Source organism: Coptis chinensis, chromosome 4 (assembly GCF_015680905.1).
Source record: "Coptis chinensis isolate HL-2020 chromosome 4, ASM1568090v1, whole genome shotgun sequence".
Classification (NCBI taxonomy): Eukaryota; Viridiplantae; Streptophyta; class Magnoliopsida; order Ranunculales; family Ranunculaceae; genus Coptis; species Coptis chinensis.
In genome coordinates this window covers 53,642,502-53,663,585 of record NC_141459.1, presented here as the reverse complement: position 1 = coordinate 53,663,585, position 21,084 = coordinate 53,642,502, and the positions used below count along the sequence as shown (strand labels likewise).

At 36.9% G+C, this 21,084-nt stretch overlaps 1 protein-coding gene across 1 annotated transcript; it reads left to right on the top strand.

Moving 5' to 3' along the window:
- Positions 1–1,135: 1,135 nt before the first annotated feature.
- LOC147503990 (glucose-6-phosphate 1-dehydrogenase, chloroplastic-like) lies at positions 1,136–12,396 on the top strand. The gene is made up of 10 exons (XM_086557106.1): positions 1,136–1,499; positions 1,577–1,743; positions 1,821–1,915; positions 2,004–2,118; positions 10,132–10,337; positions 10,425–10,574; positions 10,667–10,787; positions 11,072–11,301; positions 11,383–11,583; positions 11,839–12,396. Exons 1-10 carry the CDS (start codon positions 1,289–1,291, stop codon positions 12,089–12,091), a joined length of 1,749 nt encoding a protein of 582 aa, XP_086413232.1. The 5' UTR covers positions 1,136–1,288; the 3' UTR covers positions 12,092–12,396.
- Positions 12,397–21,084: the final 8,688 nt, after the last annotated feature.

The window sequence follows — 21,084 nt, the reverse complement described above, 5'->3', positions numbered from 1 at the left end:
TGCCAATCCCATAAAAGTAGGGCTGGTCATCGAGCTACCCGAGTTGAGTTTTGCTATACTCGAGCTCGACTCGCACATGCAGAAGCTCAACTCAAACTCGCATTCGAGCTTAATATTGAAGCTCAAGTTCGACTCGTCTAGTTTTACTAATAGTTCGAGCTCGACTCATTTTACACTTCGAGCTCGAGTTCTCAGTTATGCTCGTTTGAATTCGAACTCGAGCTCAAACTCGAAAATATATATATATATATAACATTAAAACTAGTATAAATTGTAAATTATAGTTGGGTATAAAGTATAAAATGACATATAAATTATAAATTATATACTATATAAAGTATAAAATGACATATAAATTATAAATTATATAAACTATATATATCTAAAATGAGCTTTATAAATTAAGCTCAAACTCGACTCATTATTTTTTGTCTTGGATCTTTGAGTCGAGCTACTCAAACTAACTCACCCATAGCTCAGGTCTATGACTAAAAAGTGAAATACCTTTAAAATGAATCTAGTTTGGTTAAAAAACAAGAGAATTGCTAGCGTCCTGCCCTCTACCGGGGTAGGAAACTCACTAACTTCACAATTGTTTGGCCGGTTGGACTCTACATTTTTGAAATTTTGAAGTGCGGACGAATGGAGTTAATGGATGAATAGTATCTAGAGTTGTGTTCATTTAGAGATGTTATTTTGGATCTTTGGGGTGAATTTGCAAAAAAAAATAAAATGAAACTTTTGAGTTTCAACATGGGTTGCTTCATTGGGTCTAAATTATCATCGTTAATTATTGGCCAAAGCCAAGAAGAAGATTTAGATAAATAATCTTAACTGATTTACAAGTAAATTTGGTGTGGTCGCCAGTGGTTGTAGTGGTTTGCAACTTAGCGGTGTTGTATGGTTTGAAACTTAGAGAAGATGAGAACAAGTTTTTTCTCAATGAACGAGAAACTGGTTGATTAAGTGGTCTGGTACTTTTTCTTGTCTTCTTGCGGGTTAGAATGGTCCTACCCCGGTAGAGGGGCAGGACGCTAGCAATTCTCAAAAAACAACGGGGGGGAGGACTTTGGACTGTCGCCATGTGGCAACGATCGTTCTCACAAACATTTGTCTTTTATTTCTTTTTATTTTCTTAATTTTGTAAAACCAAAAAAAATACTTGACCTCACATTCCGGATTGGCCACTTTCAGCAGCAGCAACTTGTCTTTTCGTACAACCCATGAGCCAAAATTCTATGTCCACATTATCACGACTAATTTGCACCTCAATTCTTGAAATCACAGTATGGCTAGATGCTTGAGTAGTAGTAGTAGTACTAGTAGTCATCCATGTTCATCATTCAATCATAGTAATAATACTAAGAAACAAATTTCTATACCCAAAATAACCTTATTATCTCACTATACTAATCCCACAATATCACATCTCATCAGTAAACAAATTCATCTCAAATCATCAAATGGGTATCCTCTAAATGCTGTTTCTTTGCAAAATGGTAATTGCCCTGCCCAGTCATTTTATCTTGTTGATTATTTTTTGTTAAATGTGTGTTTTTACTATTGTTGTATGTAGGTTCCTCACCTGGAAATGAAACAGTGGGCGAGTCAAGTTTTTACTCCAAACCGGAAAAAGTGGAGCCCACTATTAGCATTACAGTGGTTGGAGCTTCTGGGGACCTTGCAAAGAAGAAAATCTTTCCTGCTCTTTTTGCTCTTTTTTATGAAGCTTGTTTACCCAAGGTTTGATACTGTGAAACTTAAGGTTAATATTGGATATGTCTGATGTATGTATTTTTTTTTTTTTTTTTTTTTTTTAGCATTTTACGATATTTGGATATGCGAGGAGTAAGATGAGTGATGAGGAACTAAGGAATATGATTAGCAGAACCTTAACTTGCAGAATTGATAAGAGGTACTCATTCTGTGTGGAAATATACTAGTGTTTCATTTTAGTTGAATATGTTATCATGGATATTACTAAGTTTGATACTAATTTGCAGGGAGAATTGTGGTGATAAGATGGACGAGTTTTTGCAAAGATGCTTCTACCATGCGGGTCAGTATACTTCCGAGGAAGATTTTCTGGAATTGCATAGAAAATTGAAAGAGAAAGAGGTGATTCATTTATTCCTTTTGTCATTAAATGAATCTTGTTTTCGGATTTCGGTTATGTTCTTTGCATTCTCAATTTTGAAAAAAGAAACAAAAAAAAAATGGTGTTGTATATCAACTGAGCTTTTATAATCATTTGTGACTGTGAAAAAATGAATTTAAATGTATAATAATAGAAAAATTCAATTAAGAACTTTTTGGCAAATATGCGTCGTTGGGCTATTCACGGACCTGCAAACCTAGATCTTTTTTGTGGTTTTATAGGAGGATTACGACCATCTTGCTGTATCTATGTGATTATAGTGCTATCCTACCATGCCTATGTCCTACATCTTCTTCCCTTGATGAGGGCGACTTATGAATGTATTTTCGAAAACATAGGACCAACTTCAGGTATATGGAACTGTAAGAGTATTCCATTTTTCTTAAGTTTTAGATAACATACGAAGAAGTAATAAGGACGTCGGGTGTAGTGGAGAACTAGGGCTGTCATGATGTGTGCCTTGAAGTTTTTCGTCCAGTCTAATGAAGTCTTAATTTTGCTCTCTCGTGTAGTTGACTTGTTATAGATTTTCACTAGGTTAAGTACTAAGTAACATGGACACTTCATATTCTTAAAAAAATCCGTGTCGTAAATGGGGACTCGCGGACACTCGTAATGTACACATGGATGTTAGAATATATGAAGATATATTCTATAGGATACAGCTGCATCCTATAGAATATATATTCATATATTCTAACAATGGACATATATGGATATATACAGCTGTATCCTATAGAATATATCTTCATATATTCTAACAATGGACACGTTGTGCATACCATTTCAAACTAGGGTTTCTTCTTAACCCTTAAAGACTAAGAAAATAATCTGTGAACATAGTTACAACTCTACGATATGCCATTTTCATATTTGCATAGTTCTAAGGAGCCGCTTCCTAAAGTCTTGAGACCAAGAATTAGTTGTGTAACTAAAGAATAGTTATAATTTTCCTTTTTAAGTAGCTGTATTGTACCCGTGTCAATGTGACTTAGGTTAAGTATAAGTTAGCTGTATTACTCATTTCTATACTCTTTGCTCAGACTTTTACCGACATCATTGGCATAAAACTACCAAATCCTTACAATGCATGTCAAGGGTGTGACTGTGGTGAGTAGTCTGTATCTCAGTAGGAATGCTGGAGTAACAATGTTTGTGTTTTGAGCACTTATGGGGTTGTAATGATTGGTAGCATCAGTGTAAGAGTATCGGTTCTGTCCTGTTGGGGCATGACCTTGCTAGCAAAAACAATACTATTAAGTATAACTAGTAATATAAAATAGAAAATGCCTAGTAATTCTAAATCCATATCAGATATATATGACCAAGGGACTGTTTTGAAGTTCTTGTGTTTAATTAGATTGGGTACCCGCTTCCTGGATATGAAATCCAATTTATTATAGTTAAACTCGATTTAGTTGAGATCACCACACTTGTATAGCAACTCAAAAACCGAGCTATCGATTCAATAGACAAATTCGACTTTTATAAAACCACATCGACTTTCTAGAATCATTCACAAGCTAGGGACTTTGAATCTACCCTAACCCAGGACACTGATAACAAAGAGGTTAAGATACACCTTCAAGAGATTTTAAAATATAATTTTCAACACTCAGAAGTATAAAAGTACTAGTACTTCAAAATTGTTAAGATTCTCAATAATGAACTGCAACTTTTGAAGCATCTTGCTCGGATTCAATTTGGAGTAAAGGCTGCATAGAGTTTCTTCCTTTTAGTTTTGTCTTCTGCGAAATCAATCTCAGGCCATGCCTGAAATTGTTTCTTAGCTCCTTTGTCCTTTCTTTGTTGCACCATATTTAAAGTTGCTTTATTTGAATTTGTGTTGGCCATATCCTGCAAAACTAAACAATTTTCCAAATTTAAAAGTTTTATGTTAGTATTTGCTCTTGATCTACCAGTAGCACTGTTGTTCCCGTGATTTATGGATTTTTCCACTTCTGGAAATACTTTTATAATGTTTTTGACAATTGAGGGAGCACTTGGTCTTACTTCCAAATGATTAATTTCATTGCTTTTCTTGACTTGGTGTTGTACTTGTACCAGAAATAAATCTTTTATGAGAACTTCTTAGGTAGCCTATTTAACTTAATAGGTAGCCTCTTAAGTTGTATATAGTTTCATGTAACATTTTCATTTTGCAAAAATAAACTGGGTAATGGTATGAACTTTCTTTTGTTTCAGAATATGCAGGGTGAATAAATAGTTTGTACGGATGAGAATCCATTGTATCTAATACCACTGTCTAAGTAGAATAAATTTCCTAAAACATAAAATTTAAACTAGGTTACATGGACACGCCATATTTTGAAAAAAATCTGTGTCGGATACGTATCCACGTGTCCGTGTCCGTATCCGTGTTGGACACACACGGACACATATTGTATTTAATTTACCTCGAATTTCTGATTTACCATCTAATTTAATAAATTTATAATTATTAAAAAATTAATTAATTATTCCTATCCGTGTCCCCGTGTCGATCTTCAACTGCTCGCCGTATCCGACACCCCGTATCCGTGTTGGACACCGACACGCGTGCCCGTGTCAATGTAACCTAGAATTTAAAACATTAAGTGTTAAAGCAAATAAAGAATTGCATATTGGAGACATATAGCTAAGGGCCGTCCATAGGTCCTGTTAGAGCACTGCAACAAGATGAAACTTGTGGTTGTTGAAACTTGGCTAAAAAAGTAAGAGGTGTAAACTGTTATTGAAATTTGTGCTTATGAAGTACAACTATTGGATGCATTTATAGACATCAACACTGACATTCTGTATCTTGGCTTTACTATTTTGCTAGAATCGTGTCAGTGAAACTTTCGGAATATCCCTAATAGTTTACTCTTCTTAATTGTTTGTGATTACTCTAGAACTAGATCATTAAACGACTAGATGCTATTATTATTTATTAACTAGATGACAACGTAATTTTCAACACCCTCTTTTAATTTGTAATTTTCATTTATATTCATTAGGACTTGTCTATTATCTTCGTTTTTGGCTTGATTCCATCACTCATAGTCTTCCCGTTTAATTTCTGATATCCAACTATCCAATCACTTGAGGTTTTAATTCCTCACTATAGTTCCTTCATTTTCCATGATTAGCTACGACATTGTCTCTCCAATCTCAATGTTGCGTGGCTCATTTCTTCAATTGAGTGTCAATTCTTTTATCACCGTATTCCATCAATCTCCATGTTTTTGCAATAACAAAAATGGATCTATTCCCCATTTGCTTGACTTTGTTTTCCCTCTTTTCTTGACGAGAAAACGTTGTTCATTTTGTGATCAATGAGTTTGTCATCCTCGAAATTGCTATCTTAAGCAGTGACGAAGCAATTGACTGCCCCCAAATATGCAAATGCTTAGTTTATTTGGGAGAAAAGCAATTGCTTCCTCAATTACTTGAGTGCATTAGAGCAAAACAAATTGCACAATGGTCCAATGAACCTTCTTGGTGTGCTTGTAGCATCATGCATTGGGAGTAACTAAAGTTTGCAGAGAACAGAAGCACCCAAAACCAAGGTTAAAGAGACATTGAAGCTTCAAGTGGGGATCGTAGTTCAAAGTGAAGCTGGAAGATTGTGTTTAATGGAAAAACTAATATGTCCAGAGGAACGAACAAAGATGATTAAACAAGGTTGGGGGTGGGGATAAAAATTACAAATTAAGAGGGGGTGTTGAAAATTTATTTCTAATGTTAAATAATTTACAATTGTATCATCTAGATTTTCTAATGATGATCTATAGTAATCATGAAGCAACTTTAAAAGGTGGACAATTTTGATTCGAGAATGGCAGTGTTTGATGTCTATATGTCTCTACTACTTTATAATGCGGCTTCAACAGCTTGTGACAATAACATGAGCCTATGACATAGTCAACACTGCCAATAGACTTTCTTCAAATTCCAAATACTTTGAAAGGTCAAGAAAGAATGCTGAGCTTTTGGACCATGGGCCTGGTTATAGAACAAATGTTATTAGTAGTAAAGATTCTATAATCTGGCCAATGGTCCAAAGGTCCAACAGTCTTTGTTGACCTATGAAAGTATTTGAAATTTGAACAAAGTTTGTGGTCTTTACCAAACAAAGAAAAAAAAAATTGGTAGTGTTGAGAACGTAATAAGCACATGTTATTGTTCTAGGGCGTTGAAGCAAAGTAGTGGAGAATTGAGATGACATTTGAAATTTTCAGTAAACCCCGACATAAATAGTGAGTGGACTGTATTACTGCGGGCAGAGGCCCGAGCAACCACTAGTACATGTAACTAGTATATGGTCTTGTAAAACACGAGTCAACTACTAGTAGTTTAGCTCCATTCTTCTTTAACAAAGTTTTGATATGCACAAGGTCTATCTAGCTTCACTACTCCAACAGAAGCTCTTTATGTCCTTGGTTAGATAGTCATACAACTCCATCATGCAGGTCATCCCTGAGCATAAACGACCTAGTCTGGAGTCTAGTGTCCCAGATTTTGGCCCATTATAGGTCTGCAAGCTATGATGCATGGATACGGGCACTAATACCGATACGGCAGCACAGGTTCGGGTACGATATGGCGTTTTTTGAAAATCTAGGATACGGGTACAGATAGGGATACGATAATATAAATATAAAATTCTTAGAAAAAATAGCAATTTAATGTGATTTCAAACATATCTTTCTCTATTTCTTTTGTTCCATCTATGTTTGTGTGTACTCTCCCCCACCCCCCACCCCTCATATTATTCATAGCTATGTGAGGATATGGAAGTATGGAACAATATGTTTCAGCAGTATCCGAAGTGTATCCAGTACCAGTACCAGTATCGTACCCAGTGGACACCGGTGCAATAGGGAAACAGCAGTATCTGTGCATCATAGTCCGCAAGTTAGGTTTCCAATTGGAAGCTTGTTGATATGTTCTTATGCAAGTATAGCCCAATTTGAGTATGATAGGTCCAAACCTGGCTCCGTTCAAAGAGAACTAGATCTAGATAACTTGAGACCTTGTTAGGTATCTAGTAGGAAGCTTGTTGATATGCACATGTGCAAGTCTGGTCTTCATGAGTATGATTGGTACAAGTCTTGTAGATAAAATAACTAAGAAAAGTTGTTTTAAGTATAAAATGACAGTCCTTAAGGGTCGAACCTAAGGCCCCAGGTTGCAGAGTAGCACTTCTGTCAAAGAGGCCAAAATGCTCACTGTAGGTATGTCTAACAAGTAGAAAAATTATGTTAAGTACAAAACCATGAAATATTAAACAACAATATCATACTGCACATGAAATACCGCTTGTGTATTGTCTTGAAGCACATGAATCAACTATTAATAGTTTAAACCCTTACTTTAACAAAGTTCTGAAATCCACAAGGTCTATCTAGCTTTATTTCTCCTACAAAAGTGTTTTATGGCCTTGGTCGTACGTCCCCAACATGGCAACAAGTAAATTTCTATTACATCTCGCAACAATTTAGGGATGTTGAAAATACCAGTGGGTACGGGACACACGGGGCCTGACCCTGATGGGGAGGGAATGGGGGTGTTAAATGGGGATAGGGATGGGTATGGGGGCAACTCTTTCTACCTGACCAGGGTCTGAGGCGAGTACGAGGAATGGGGTCCCCAACCAGACATCCGACCCGATTATACGTGATATAGATAATACGTATGTTTTGTTATATAGGAAAATTCTGTAAGGGGTTGAACACAAGGCCTTTTGGTTGGAATATAAGTTTCAATACCACTAGGACCGACCAAGATATATGTTTTCAACATTTACATAATTAAATGTAATGTGATATTTATTTAATGATTATAATTACATACATGCCAAGTCTTCCACTTTTGACTTTCTTTGAAAACGCTTCGATAAAATATTGATTATATTATGCCGTGTACTATAACAAATAATCCCATACGCTTCCAGGATATTGGGAAAAAAGGAAAAACTCCCTTCTAAAGTGGTCATGGGGCCTTGGCGGGTTTAGGGAATTTGATACCCAGGCAGGGCAGGTATGGGAATCCCTGATTTCTGCTAAGTGGGAATGGAGGGGGGTAGACGTGACGTTGCCCAACAAATCAACTTGTGAAAGAAAATTTGTATTATATCCTTCACAAACTAGTTTGAGTGGAGATACGAAAGCGTAGTTTCACACTAAGGATCTAGTTTCATCTTGATCCATATAGACATGTTTCGTTTTAACTTTTAATGCTAAGATTTTTTATTTTATTTACAATAAACTGAACTCTAATTTGGCTACAACTAGTGTTGCTTCTATGTGATGGATCCCCACAAACGTGTCAGCATTTCCCGACTTTTGGAAGGTGGGGTGTTCTTGTTACAGTAGTACTATAGACCGGCAACATGTCAATGTCCTTGTTATATAGAAGGAAAAATTGCATTGCCCTGTAGTTATGGCTTAGTTATTTTGGCAAAGTTAATTGATACACACTATGAAGATGATGTTCTTGCATTGTATAGGGTAGTTGTATAATTTTACGTGGCTCTCTAAATTACATGGTTATTGTACATTCTCAATAGAAAGTCACAGCATCTGAAGTCTAATTATCAAAATTTGTAATGGGTAATTTTGGATTAAACTCTTGATTTTGTGGGAACAAATCTACTCAAATCTTGTAATTTTTAGAGGGATTGGAACGGTTTGAGAAGTATCTCTTGGCTTGAAAAGTACGTTCCTTGAGAAGCCATTGGTGGGTTTTGTTTGGGGAAAATGATTATAATCGAACCCTACTAAGATAGTTTGCACTTGGACAATCTACTACTCTAATGAAAAATCTAAACTTTAACTACAACCAACAACCACAACCTAAGTTATGGAATTGACTATCACAAACAAGCAATAGCAATGTAAAGTAACTTACCACAATGAGACACAAGATATAACGTGGTTCAGCTAATGATGCCTACTTCAGCAAATTCTTTTATAAGTGTAGGAAGGAAGATTACAACCACTCCTCTCAAGTCTCTCCAAACTTACTAAATCTCTCTTCTAATCTCTCCTTACAAGTTTTATCTCTTTGCAAGGGTTTTCTCTCAATTTTGGTTGCTCTCAAAATTGGGTTTCTCTCAAAAGACTTATCTTACTCAAAACCTAATTTTGGTTTTATAGTAATCTGAAATTTCGGCGCGTCTACGAAATTTCGGTTCCAAACGACATGCCAATGTCGAAATATCAAGTCACGAACGACATGGTGAGGTCGGGCTGATGTTGCTCCAAACGGTGTGTGCAGACCGTGGAGACTCAATTCCAGGAGCATTAACTTCGAATGCCACAGCCAGGTCATTCAAGCTTCTTACCACATGATGTGCACAAACCATTCGAAACTGAACTTCCACCGCCACATCGCTCCAGCTTTTTCCCAAACGATGCCACGGGGTCGTCCACCTTCATACTAGTTCGACCTCACCAGGTCATACCAGCCCATGGTGAGGGACCCCAACAGGTTTACGGGGATGTTGTTGAGTAAAACCATTGCTCATGCTATTACGTGGACCATTTGGATGGAAAGAAATCGAAGTACATTTTATGATAGGTTTTGCGATTTAATTAGTATTGTTTGTAATTGCAGATACATCCTTTGGGGTTGGGTATCTTATCTTCCTACTGTTAGGAATTTGAGTTTTGATTCAATTGTAACTGATTGGGAAGCTATAGTGCAACTATGTAACTATTATAGGGGACTGGAAGGGTTTGAATGGAAATACTTGAGTTGTGAAAAGTTCCCAGAAAATCAATAGTTTGATCCGGAATCCACCCTGAAACTTCTGCTCTTCCCTGAAATGCTGGGGCATTTAAAACAAACAAAATCTTAGACCATGGGAATTCCTCCCCTATAATGTTGGCTTTTTGTTTAGATGATTTTATCTGACGACGATTCTTTTATAATACTTTTTTTCTTTATCTTTCCCCATTTTACAGTATATTTAAAATTCATTTCAGATTGGTAGACTACCCAATAGGCTGTTCTACTTATCAATTCCCCCAAATATATTTGTGGACGTAGTACGATGTGCTAGTCGTCGTGCTTCTTCAGAAAGTGGATGGACCAGGGTCATTGTTGAAAAACCATTTGGCCGTGATTCGGAGTCATCTGGAGAACTGACCAGATGTTTGAAACAGTATTTAACTGAGGACCAGATCTTCAGGTACGTCTTGTGGTGTTTTCTCAGTAAATTGAAAAGAAAAGAGAAAAATTAACGTCTTGGCGGTCTTGCTATGTTTACTTTGTGCAGAATCGATCACTACTTAGGCAAGGAGCTCGTAGAGAATCTTTCTGTACTTCGCTTCTCCAATCTCGTTTTTGAACCTTTATGGTCTAGGAACTGCATCCGGAATGTGCAATTAATATTCTCTGAGGATTTTGGAACAGAAGGGCGAGGAGGGTCAGTTCCAAATGTACTCCTCAATACTATCTTTGTAGGATGTCTTTTTTTCGGTCGATGAATGATAATTGTGTTTGTTTTCTCCTTCGCAGATATTTTGATAACTATGGAATCATCAGGGATATTATGCAGAATCATCTCCTTCAGATACTTGCTTTATTTGCAATGGAGACGCCTGTTACATTAGAGGCTGAGGATATCAGGAATGAAAAGGTGTGGGAAAATACTTTTTGGTATCTACTTTTCTTAATTATCTATTCCTTCTCTTTAGAGTGTATTTTATCTTCCGCTGCCTGTGGAATTTATTCACTGGAATGGCACTATGTTTATTCGGAGTGATAGGATTGAATATCACACAATGTCCAAAGATGACTTTGTTGTTTACATGAATACTGCTTTCCACTGTTACACTCTATTTTAACATCGGTAACATGTCTTTATGAAGACACTTAGACACTAGGAGGTAATTTCTGACAATGAATATGATCTCTTTTTAGGTCAAGGTTCTGCGTTCCATGAGGCAGCTGGTACTTGATGATGTCATAGTTGGGCAATATAAGGGTCATACAAAGGGTGCCAAGTCATATCCTGCATACATAGATGACCCAACGGTACCAAAGGACAGCCTCACTCCAACCTTTGCAGCAGCGGCTCTTTTTATTGATAATGCACGGTGGGATGGGGTGCCTTTCTTGATGAAAGCAGGCAAAGCCCTCCATACTAAGAGGTTTGAAACGCTTCTTTTCTGCCTTTTATTATGTTTGCATACAGAAAATATGTTGGTGATACCTGTTGCAACGAAATACAGAGCAGAGATCAGAGTTCAGTTCAGACATGTCCCTGGTAACTTGTACAAGAGAAACTTTGGAACTGATTTGGATAAAGCTACCAATGAGCTCGTACTCCGTGTACAACCTGATGAAGCTATATATCTCAAGATCAATAATAAGGTTCCAGGTCTTGGAATGAGATTGGATCGCAGTGACCTGAATCTGCTTTATAAAGCAAGGTGAGAAAATGATGCGTAAAGACTAAAGAGAGTATAAATGAAGTAATGCTCTATCAATTCGTTAAAAATGAGTTTGTGAACTTTAAAACATTTTTCTCTAAAGGACATCAAAGACATGAGGTGTATCACACAAGTTGGATAGGTTCTCTGTTCTCTGTTGTCCAACTATATACATATCTTTTAGTCTTAATATCAACATATTTTTCGTTTCTGACACTGACAATTTTAACTTGCTTTGTGTGTCATACTTCTAAGATATACAAAGGAAATACCGGATGCATATGAAAGGCTACTCTTAGATGCCATTGAAGGAGAGCGCAGACTTTTCATTAGAAGTGATGAGCTTGATGCGGCATGGAAACTTTTCACACCAGTGTTGACTGAATTGGAAGAGAAGAAGATTGCACCAGAGCTCTACCCATATGGCAGTAGAGGGCCAATTGGAGCACATTATCTTGCTGCCAAGCACAATGTTCGGTGGGGGGATCTTAGTGGTGATGACTCATAATATACCAGATTACTGTTTTAGAGATGGAGTGGTTACTTGTCCCCATATTCAAACATTTTCTACTTGTATGGCTGTAATTGTCAGGGTGAATTTGCTAGTGTTAGTGGAAATCTCTTCCAGAGCCTGGCCTCTCTTTCCAGTGGTGTATGATTTGGTATAGCATTTGGTTGTCATACCTGTATGGGTGGATTGTAAACAACTTCATGGGCAGATTATGAAGAGCGGACACCAAGTTAATAATCAAGTTAATAATGGATTAAGAAGCTGACTACCAGCCTACCAGGCAGTGCTGGTGAGATTACTGATACCTTGGGGCAAGGGTGATGATGCACATCGAAAGCAAACACTGCTCCCTATTTGTCTAGAGCATAAAACTGGTCGTTACATTAAATACCATCCGATATTATCTTGTCCAGGAGATCAAGCGAAGTCCATGCTTTCACACTGGGTATGATATAGGCCAATCTTTTATGTCCACCATAGATTGCCATGACTGCATAATTGGTGGTCAACGTTGGATTTGCAGATAGACGCCAAGGTAGTCAGCAGTATGATTGCATAATTTGCATGCACTGTAAGCTGCCACCCATGGCTGGAACCATAACAGTACCTGTCATGGGGAACTCACAACTGGGAACTGCAGATCCTTTGCTTAGACAGACTGTACAAACTTCGTGCCTGGTCATTGCAGTTAAGTTCAGTGGGAAGCATAAGCGAATGAAGTTGAAGAGAGATGAGATGCTTAAATTTGTGATATTCAACATAAACAGATCGCCAATCTGTACACACAGCACCAAACCTTATACAATCCTAGACGTGGATGAACTTCCCAACAATGAGATGAAGAAGATGGCTTGGAAGCACCAGCCAGTCAACCTCTCTATCCTTGTGAGGGTCAAGGATGGAGCACTTACCGCCTACAGCGTCATCCTCCTTCCATGACGGAACGAACTACGCAGCAATTGTATTTTGAGGTACAATACAATCTACAACCAGGGAATCCTAATAACTTGATGAATGCGTTTACCCTTCAGACTGAAGATCAAAATATCAAATCGTGTGTGACACTTGGAAGAATATGGTTTAGAACTGGTAGCTCTAAAATATCAAAAGGTCAAGTGTTTACCCCTTATGCGAAGTAGAACATGTTCCTTAGTAAAGCACGGTTACTAAGTGGATCTGTTTTCTTTAGTGATCAACTGGTTTCTTGCCGACATTTTGGAGTTTGTGGTTTCCCTAATTCCCTTGTAACTAAGGGATAGTGTTTGACCTTGGTAGGTAGTAATGTACGTAGTATTGTTCTTTGCGTAAAACTAGAGGATTCAATTCAATTCAGTGTATATTTACTTGATTGTATTCTAAAGAGGTTACAATTGTTTATATAGAAGTTGCTACAAATAGAAACAAAACAGTCGGTGGCTTGAGAAACACGGGGCGTAGGGTGCGCCCAAGCTACTGGACTTCGGTCATGCCTGAGGCGCGGAGTGCGCTCCATCATGCTAATATCTGAGCCCTGCACTCTATACATAAAACGCAATATACAGCTTTCTACACTTTGGTGATCTATGCCTCTACTTTAGAAGACATAAAACTCCCAGTCTCCCACATTGATACTTTTCTAGTTTCCACTCATGACTCCTCTTTCTTCTACTTTTCGGGCGTCAAAAATTGAAGGACATAACCATAAATCCATAATTCATAGGTGCATGATTTACAAGTTACGGGATAAGGATTGAATCACAATTTACAGGTCCATAATTCAACCCACCCCCTTTCTGTAAACACAGACGGGCGTTTGTTTGTAACCAACGTAACAAAATTCATGAAAGAATTTAAGGTGAAAATGGGAACCATCTTATCTAGTATCCATATTCATAAGCAAAGTCAGATACACCAACCATTGCTGAAACAGCTTGAGTCACAATATAAAAGCTGCCAGCTAGAATAACTACTATGAGAATTGCAGAGATGGGATTCTTCAAAAGCTCCACTATAGGCTGAAATATGGTGTAAAGTGCACCTGTACTAACTGTAAGGGCATACAAACCATATCTCCTCATATTGTCACAAAAATCCTCCATCAAAGGTCCTTCAGGACCAAAGGCCAATGCCTTATTCTGGTCATCCATTGCAGCAAGCAGCATGGCGAACCCAAATGAAACTGCTCCCAACACGACAAATCTTGAATACTTATCATCAGAAACTGGCTGAACTACGACCTTTATTAATGTCTTGGTGGCTGTCGTGGTATTCAAGATGAGAGGCTTGTTTCTAAAGCTTTGTTTTGTGAGGTGCCCTGCACTTGATTTGGTGTAGGTAGTTCCTTCAGGAGCACGGGGTGCTTTGGATGAATATGAGAATAGAGTTTTAGCTGGTGAGGTGCTGAGGTATGATTGCCTAGGAAGATAGAAACGAGACCTGATTGTACAACTACTATTCATATCTCGGTTGTTTTAAGTTTAGAACACTCTCTTCTGAATGGGAAGTGGTTCTGGTGTTACTAGTTGAGACTTGAGAGTGTGAGACTGGTTGTGGCTTAATTTTTAAAAGAAGGAAAATCTAATTATCCCCTTATCTTTAAAGTGTCATCTTCAGCTCAATGAATAACACTAAAGAGTAATATACTTGCAACTTCCCTCCATCTTGACTTCTTCAGTAAATATGCAGCTGGGCCAACATTGTCCTGCTTCAATGGAGCAGACTTAAATTAGAAAATTAAAAGGGATTACGTACTTATTTAGACACCATTGCACGAGCCCTGAATGAGATTCTCTTTGTATTGAGAAGTATTTCTTTATTTTTCCTTTTTATTTTCAGAAAATACATCAATGGTTGCAACTCAATAATGATGCAAATGAGTGAAGTTTAATATAAAGATAGTAAGATCGAGAGGGATTCTTATTATGAGTAGTTTGATAATGGGAGGAGATTTACCTTTATATAGATGAGGTAACATCCTCTAAAATATAACATTACAATAGGAAACGTGCGTGTAACCTCTTTACATTAGGTAACATAACATATTCTCTTCATAGATAGTGATAGACCTCATGGTGGGCAGCCACATAGATTATAACACTCCTCATTGGATGTCCACCATTTCTAAGTATATTGCCTCATTAAAACCTTACCAGAAAAACCATGTGGGAAACTTAGGTAAACTTAGATTTGGTGTTTGGACACGATTAATGTTGCCTCATTAAAACCTTGTCAGAAAACCCAGTGGAAAAAATCTGGACTAAGGAAAAAGAGTACAACACGTTAAGTCCTTATAATACCTGATATAGTATTCTCATGGAATATTCCCCCTGAAATCAACAATACTGATTTTGTACTCTTCTCATTCCAATGTTGAAGACAACGAGCTCTCTGTATGCAATTCGTGATAATAGAAGAGCTTTGGTTGAATGTGCTTTTCCTGTTCACCTTTTAATGTAGCTTTCTCTTATTTGAGATATACATACATGTTGCATTGTCTTCATATATGGTGGTCAGTTTGTCAATACTGGCTGGCAATCTACTTGATCTTCTCATATGCTTTACAATTGCTCTCAACCAGAAACATTCTTCAACTGCTTCATGTAATGCTATGATTTTCGACAAGCCAGATTTTATGAAATAGCTACCATGCTTTTCTTGTTGGATCTTTATAAGGAAGTTGTGTCACCATTATTTGTAAAGATACTACCGTACGTAGTCTGCATCATATTAGTGCAACCTTGAACTATTTTATCATTCGATAAAACTCTTTGAGTATGTAGAACATTCCCAATTCTTTAGTACTCATGAGATATCGAAAAACATATTTGACATCATTCCAATGTCTTTTGGTTGGTTTATCATTGAATCTTGTTATTAAATTAACTGCAAAAGAAATGTTAGGTCTTGCTAAACATGATTAAACATTAATAACATGTAAATATGGTAATTTCTTGACCAAATAGTGCTTCACCCTTTTAGTTGGGGTGGAAAGGACCATTCTTATTTGAATTTAGAGTTCTTACAACCATTGGAGAACTAAGTGGATGAGATTTATTAAGTCTTTTCAATATTTTCCCAGTATACGTTTCCTTATGAACTCGTATTCCACTTTCTACTCTAGTTGCAGTCCTAGGCATAGTGTTCATCTCCCAAGGTATTTTATGCATTCTTTATAGAATGTGAGGCTGTGATTATTGCATTATGAGTTCTAATAAGGTTTGAGATCATCAACATAAATTGCAGAGATAGCAAAAACTTGTTTTTGACTTCTTAATGCACATATAGGATCATTTACGTATCCTTATTTGATCAAATAGTCACTTAGATGATGTTGTCTCATACGTCAAGATTGTGTCAATCCATATTGTATTTGATCAATCAAATACATATCTCGTTGTTTTACAATTTGGGATAGTAAGTCCCTCAATTATTTTTATATGGATATCTGCACCTAAATGACCATAAAGATAGGCAACAGTTACATTCGTAAGATGCATGTCGTCTAAGTTTTTATGAAAACTATAGACTTATAAGATACCAAAAGGTAGTTGCATTGATTACAGGAGAATATCTCATGAGTACTAAAGAATTGGGAATGTTCTACACACTCAAAGAGTTTTCTCGAATGATAAAATAGTTCAAGGTTGCACTGATGCAATTTTTTCATAGGGAAGCTGTGAATATATTAATATAATATAAAATTACATGAAGGATGTGTAGACCTTCAGTTAGGTTCCCACCATTATACCAAAAAACATGTAATTGATCTATATGGACTCTAGATGAATCTAAAGTATAACTGATATAAATTTTCTAGTTTGGCTACAAAAGGAGGACTTGTTTCACTCCACATGAAGTTATCTTTCTTCAGTGTTGCTCCATGCATGTCTAGCTGCTAAATCTGCACTTGAATTAGCTTCCGAGAGTAGAATGGTTATGAGCAAAGTTTGTGTTGTAGCCACGTTTTATAAGCACCTGAGTTGTTACTGTGGGAGCTATAAGAGGTTCAGCTAGCCTAATAAGATTTGACTTGTACTTCTGTAATATTTCTGCTAAGTATACACATGGTGAAGTTCTTCTCATGCCTCAAACGTTCCAGAAAAGGGCATTCATCATTTTTTGTGTAGAGAAGGATTTCTATCCCTTGTAGATGGAGGAGAGTGTTCCTGCAACATCCATTTAGGCTTATAATTTTTCTTTGTGTTGGTCTGCCTTGGTTCCTTACAATTCACTTCCCCATCGCCCTCGACCAGATCACCCTAGTTGACGGTTCTAAGAATTAATTCGGATTCCCTTAAGATATTGAATTTGTTGCCATCAGCAGAAGAAGAAGAGGAAGACTCGACCATTTTCGTTGTTAAGGAGGAATAAGAGTCTATAGCTCTAATATTCATGTTCTGAACCCCCACATCCTCGCCCTCCAGATCCCTGAAGTTGGGCACAATTGAGTTTGTGGTATTTCGCAAAGTTGGAGAAACAATGTTCTCAGCAGCTGAGTTTGCATTCAAGGAAGTTTTTGGGGGACACTTGTTGCCAGCAATGGCTACTTCAAGAAGGCCTAGTAATCCCAACATGTGGTCTTCCTTCTCCATAGCTACTTCAGTGGCTATAGTGTGAGTCCCTGCTACTGTGTCTTGGACTTGTGCTGCTGCTGTGACTTGGACTACTGGAGTTGCTCGATCATGTGAAGCAACAATAGTGTTCGCCTGCTCAATAGCTTTATCTAATATATATCCATATTCAAGGATTGTGGCAACCTGAGGAGTTGTAGTACTCTCTACATGGTTGCGGCATGTTGTCGGAGTAACTTCAGTCACCACATTCCCATTCGCATCCTCTGACCCATTCGCATCCGCATTTGCATCCTCTGATGAAGTCGAAATAGGCATGCCTTGTGAATCCTTGGTTCCACTTCTCCCCGCTTCTTTGTTTCTATTCTTCCTGTTTATGCTTCTCTTTTTCTTAGATGTGGCAGCTTCAGTGTTATTATGTGTTTCATTTCTCTTTTCCTTATCAGGTCTTGGTTCCATCTCAATTCGCATCTCTTTTTGAAGTGATTTACATTCACTTATCAAGTGCCTAATAAATTTGCAGTGGCTACAAAACTTTGGTAATCTAGAGAGCTCAATCTCCTGCAAGAAATCCACCCCATTGGGAACTTCCACAATAATCTGGTTAGGGATGGGTGTTGATAAGTCGAGATCCACCAAAACACTGGCATAGAACCAAAATCCCTCTCTGACGTCGGTTTGTCTATGCCTATAGGATAGCCTACGCATTTCCCCATCGACATTAGTATCTTATAATCCCAGTATTATTGCACTGATGCAGGCTACGTATCTTAACCCCACAAAACTCTTTCTAAAAATGGTCATATCTTTACAAATAATGGTGACACAACTTCCTTATAAAGATCCAACAATGAAAGCATGGTAGCTATTTCATCAAATTCTGCTGAAAATCATGATAACGTGCTGATAATGTGTTGCGACTCAATCATGATGCAAATGAGTGCAGTTCAATATAGAGGAAAGTAAGAGAGGTATTCTTATTATGAGTAGTCAGATAATGGGAGGAGGTTTACCTTTATATAGATGAGGTAACATCCTCTAAGATATAAAGTTATAATAGGAAATGTATGTAACCTCCTTACATTAGGTAACGTAACATATTCTCTTCATAGATAGTGATAGACCTCGGGCAGCCACATTGGGTCAGCCCATAGATTATAACATCAGTATGGTTAACTAGCTTTTTCATCTCAAGCTTTCTCACATTTTCTTTATTATTATTTTTGTATGAATGCCCTAAGGTTATTGAGTTAGCTTCAAGTTCTTTTGAATAACTTGCCTAACAGAATCTCATAATTTCGATGAATATTTCGTTTGCTGCAAGAAACAAGTTTGTATCGAAATAACAAGATCAAATATATAAATTTTGAAATTTGGTCGGAGGTCGGAATTCCAGTTTTTGGGAATCATCCTGAACTATGGATAAAAGACAATTCCAATGACATCTTTGATGTAAAATTTTAATTTTATTTTCTTGTAACTTATTCTTTTATTAATATAAAATCACCCTCTACCGGATAAAAATTCAAATCATTCCAAGCACAAGTTTAGGGCGTGTTTAAGATTTATAAGTAGTCATTCCTTAAATTTGGCATGGCATGGAATGATTTGGATTTAAATGAAGTGGTCATTTTAAATATGTGAAGGCGAACAAGAATGAAGAGGAAAAGTACTTGTACCATTTACGTTTGATGATCAAGCAAACAACAATGTTTACTTGCATTGGCAAATTAGAAGGTTTTTTGTATTTTCATTTTCACATCCATTTTTTTGTTTTTAATTCTCTGGGATTCCATTATCTCTTGTTTTGAACTTCTTATTTCTGGAAAGGGTCAAAGGTTGACACATATTATTCGACTAGACCCTAACCTTAACTTGGCAATTGCAAGCAGCACCGGTTGGCAATCATAATTTGAAGTGTAAAATTCTTTCTCGTTGATGTGTTGTAACCAAGTCATCTTCTAACAAGATTAAATCTCAACACGTGGCATCATTTGCGTTGTTAAGAGATAGATACTCCAATGTCCAATATTTGATAATAGTGTCTATTTCTTTCTACCCGCCACCACCACCACCCAACCACCGAGCACCATGTCTAACACCTAACCACCACCTTCTCTACAAATTAGTGACCAATACTTTAAACAACGATACAAAACTTTCATTCAATTTCTTAGTTGAACGTTACCAATCAAAGCTCAAATCAAATGGGTTTTTCATTCATTTTGAAGTTAAACCAAACATCATAATCCCATTACAAAGCTCTCAAGCATTGTTTCACAAAACTGCATTAAAGCTTATATGAACTCATTTGCTCTTCAAGTCTCAAGGAATTGACCAAAAAAACTTTATCAAGATATTTTGACAAATCAAATTCAACTAACTACCAATCTCTTCAGTAAAAGGCTTTTCACTTTATTTTTTGGGAGCAATATTACAAACACATCATTGGTTAAAAAATAACCATATTTCTTTAAGTGTTTCTAAAGATCATGAAGCAAAACTAACTTATATTATTTCATTCATTTATGTTCTAACATATTAGCTATTTTATTTTCGAAAGCATAATAACGTGGAGTGGAGAATGTTCCAAATAAAGATAGTGTGCAGATTTTAAAGATGCTTGCCTTGCTAATTACTGTGAGAGACAATGGGTATCCTGTGGAGTATTTATGTACATGGAAATTCATCCACCAAATCTAGGGCTTTTGTGTGTGTGTGTGTGTAGAGGTTGGAAAATCTATGAATTGAACCATTTCGGACCTTGCTCCTTTGTGAGAATATTGTTTTATTCAACAATTTTGTTTTTTGTTTTTTATATTAGAAATACGGGACATGTATTTATTTTATTTTTTTGCTTGGCAAGTAGAAATTAAATTAAAAATGGAAAAAGTTACAAAATTGTGTGCTCTGGACTATGAAGTCCTACCATGATCAAGCTCGGAATATCCAAAAACATAGTACTTGATTTTGAATTGTAAAAGAAATTAGAATCTTAAAAACCACTGAAAAGGTAACTCCCAGTGCAGTAACCATGGTGGTTTGCCCTCGTAGATTAGCCTTTCATTAGTTTGAAGTGCCACTCCAGCTTTTGCAATTGCAGGGCTTCTCTAAAAATCGATGTGAATGTAAAAGCCTGAAGCTTAGTGCGGCAATTTTTCTATCGCGGTTGCATCTCCCATGGTAGGCTAACATTGCAAAAAGCTTTGATTGCAGGTTTCGAGTCCGCTCACTACAAGAAATGGGATGTTTAACTACGAAAAAAAGTGTTGCTAAAAATTAGTAAATCGTCACTGAAAAGTTTTGGCGACGTTTTTTGAACCGTCCCCAGACCGTCGCTAATGATATAGTCGGCAAAGATATTTTCTGACGTTTTTTTGGCGTAGCCATATCCAACACTATTTGCGACGCTTTTAATGTGGCAAATACTACCAAATTGTC

Excerpts from the sequence above, each read along its gene's own strand:
- LOC147503990 (XM_086557106.1), top strand. The coding sequence starts at position 1,289 with ATGGCTAGATGCTTGAGTAGTAGTAGTAGTACTAGTAGTCATCCATGT. Across the intron at positions 10,575-10,666 it reads GGAACAGAAGGGCGAGGAGG|ATATTTTGATAACTATGGAA; the intron begins GTCAGTTCCAAA and ends TCTCCTTCGCAG. Across the intron at positions 10,788-11,071 it reads AGGATATCAGGAATGAAAAG|GTCAAGGTTCTGCGTTCCAT; the intron begins GTGTGGGAAAAT and ends ATCTCTTTTTAG.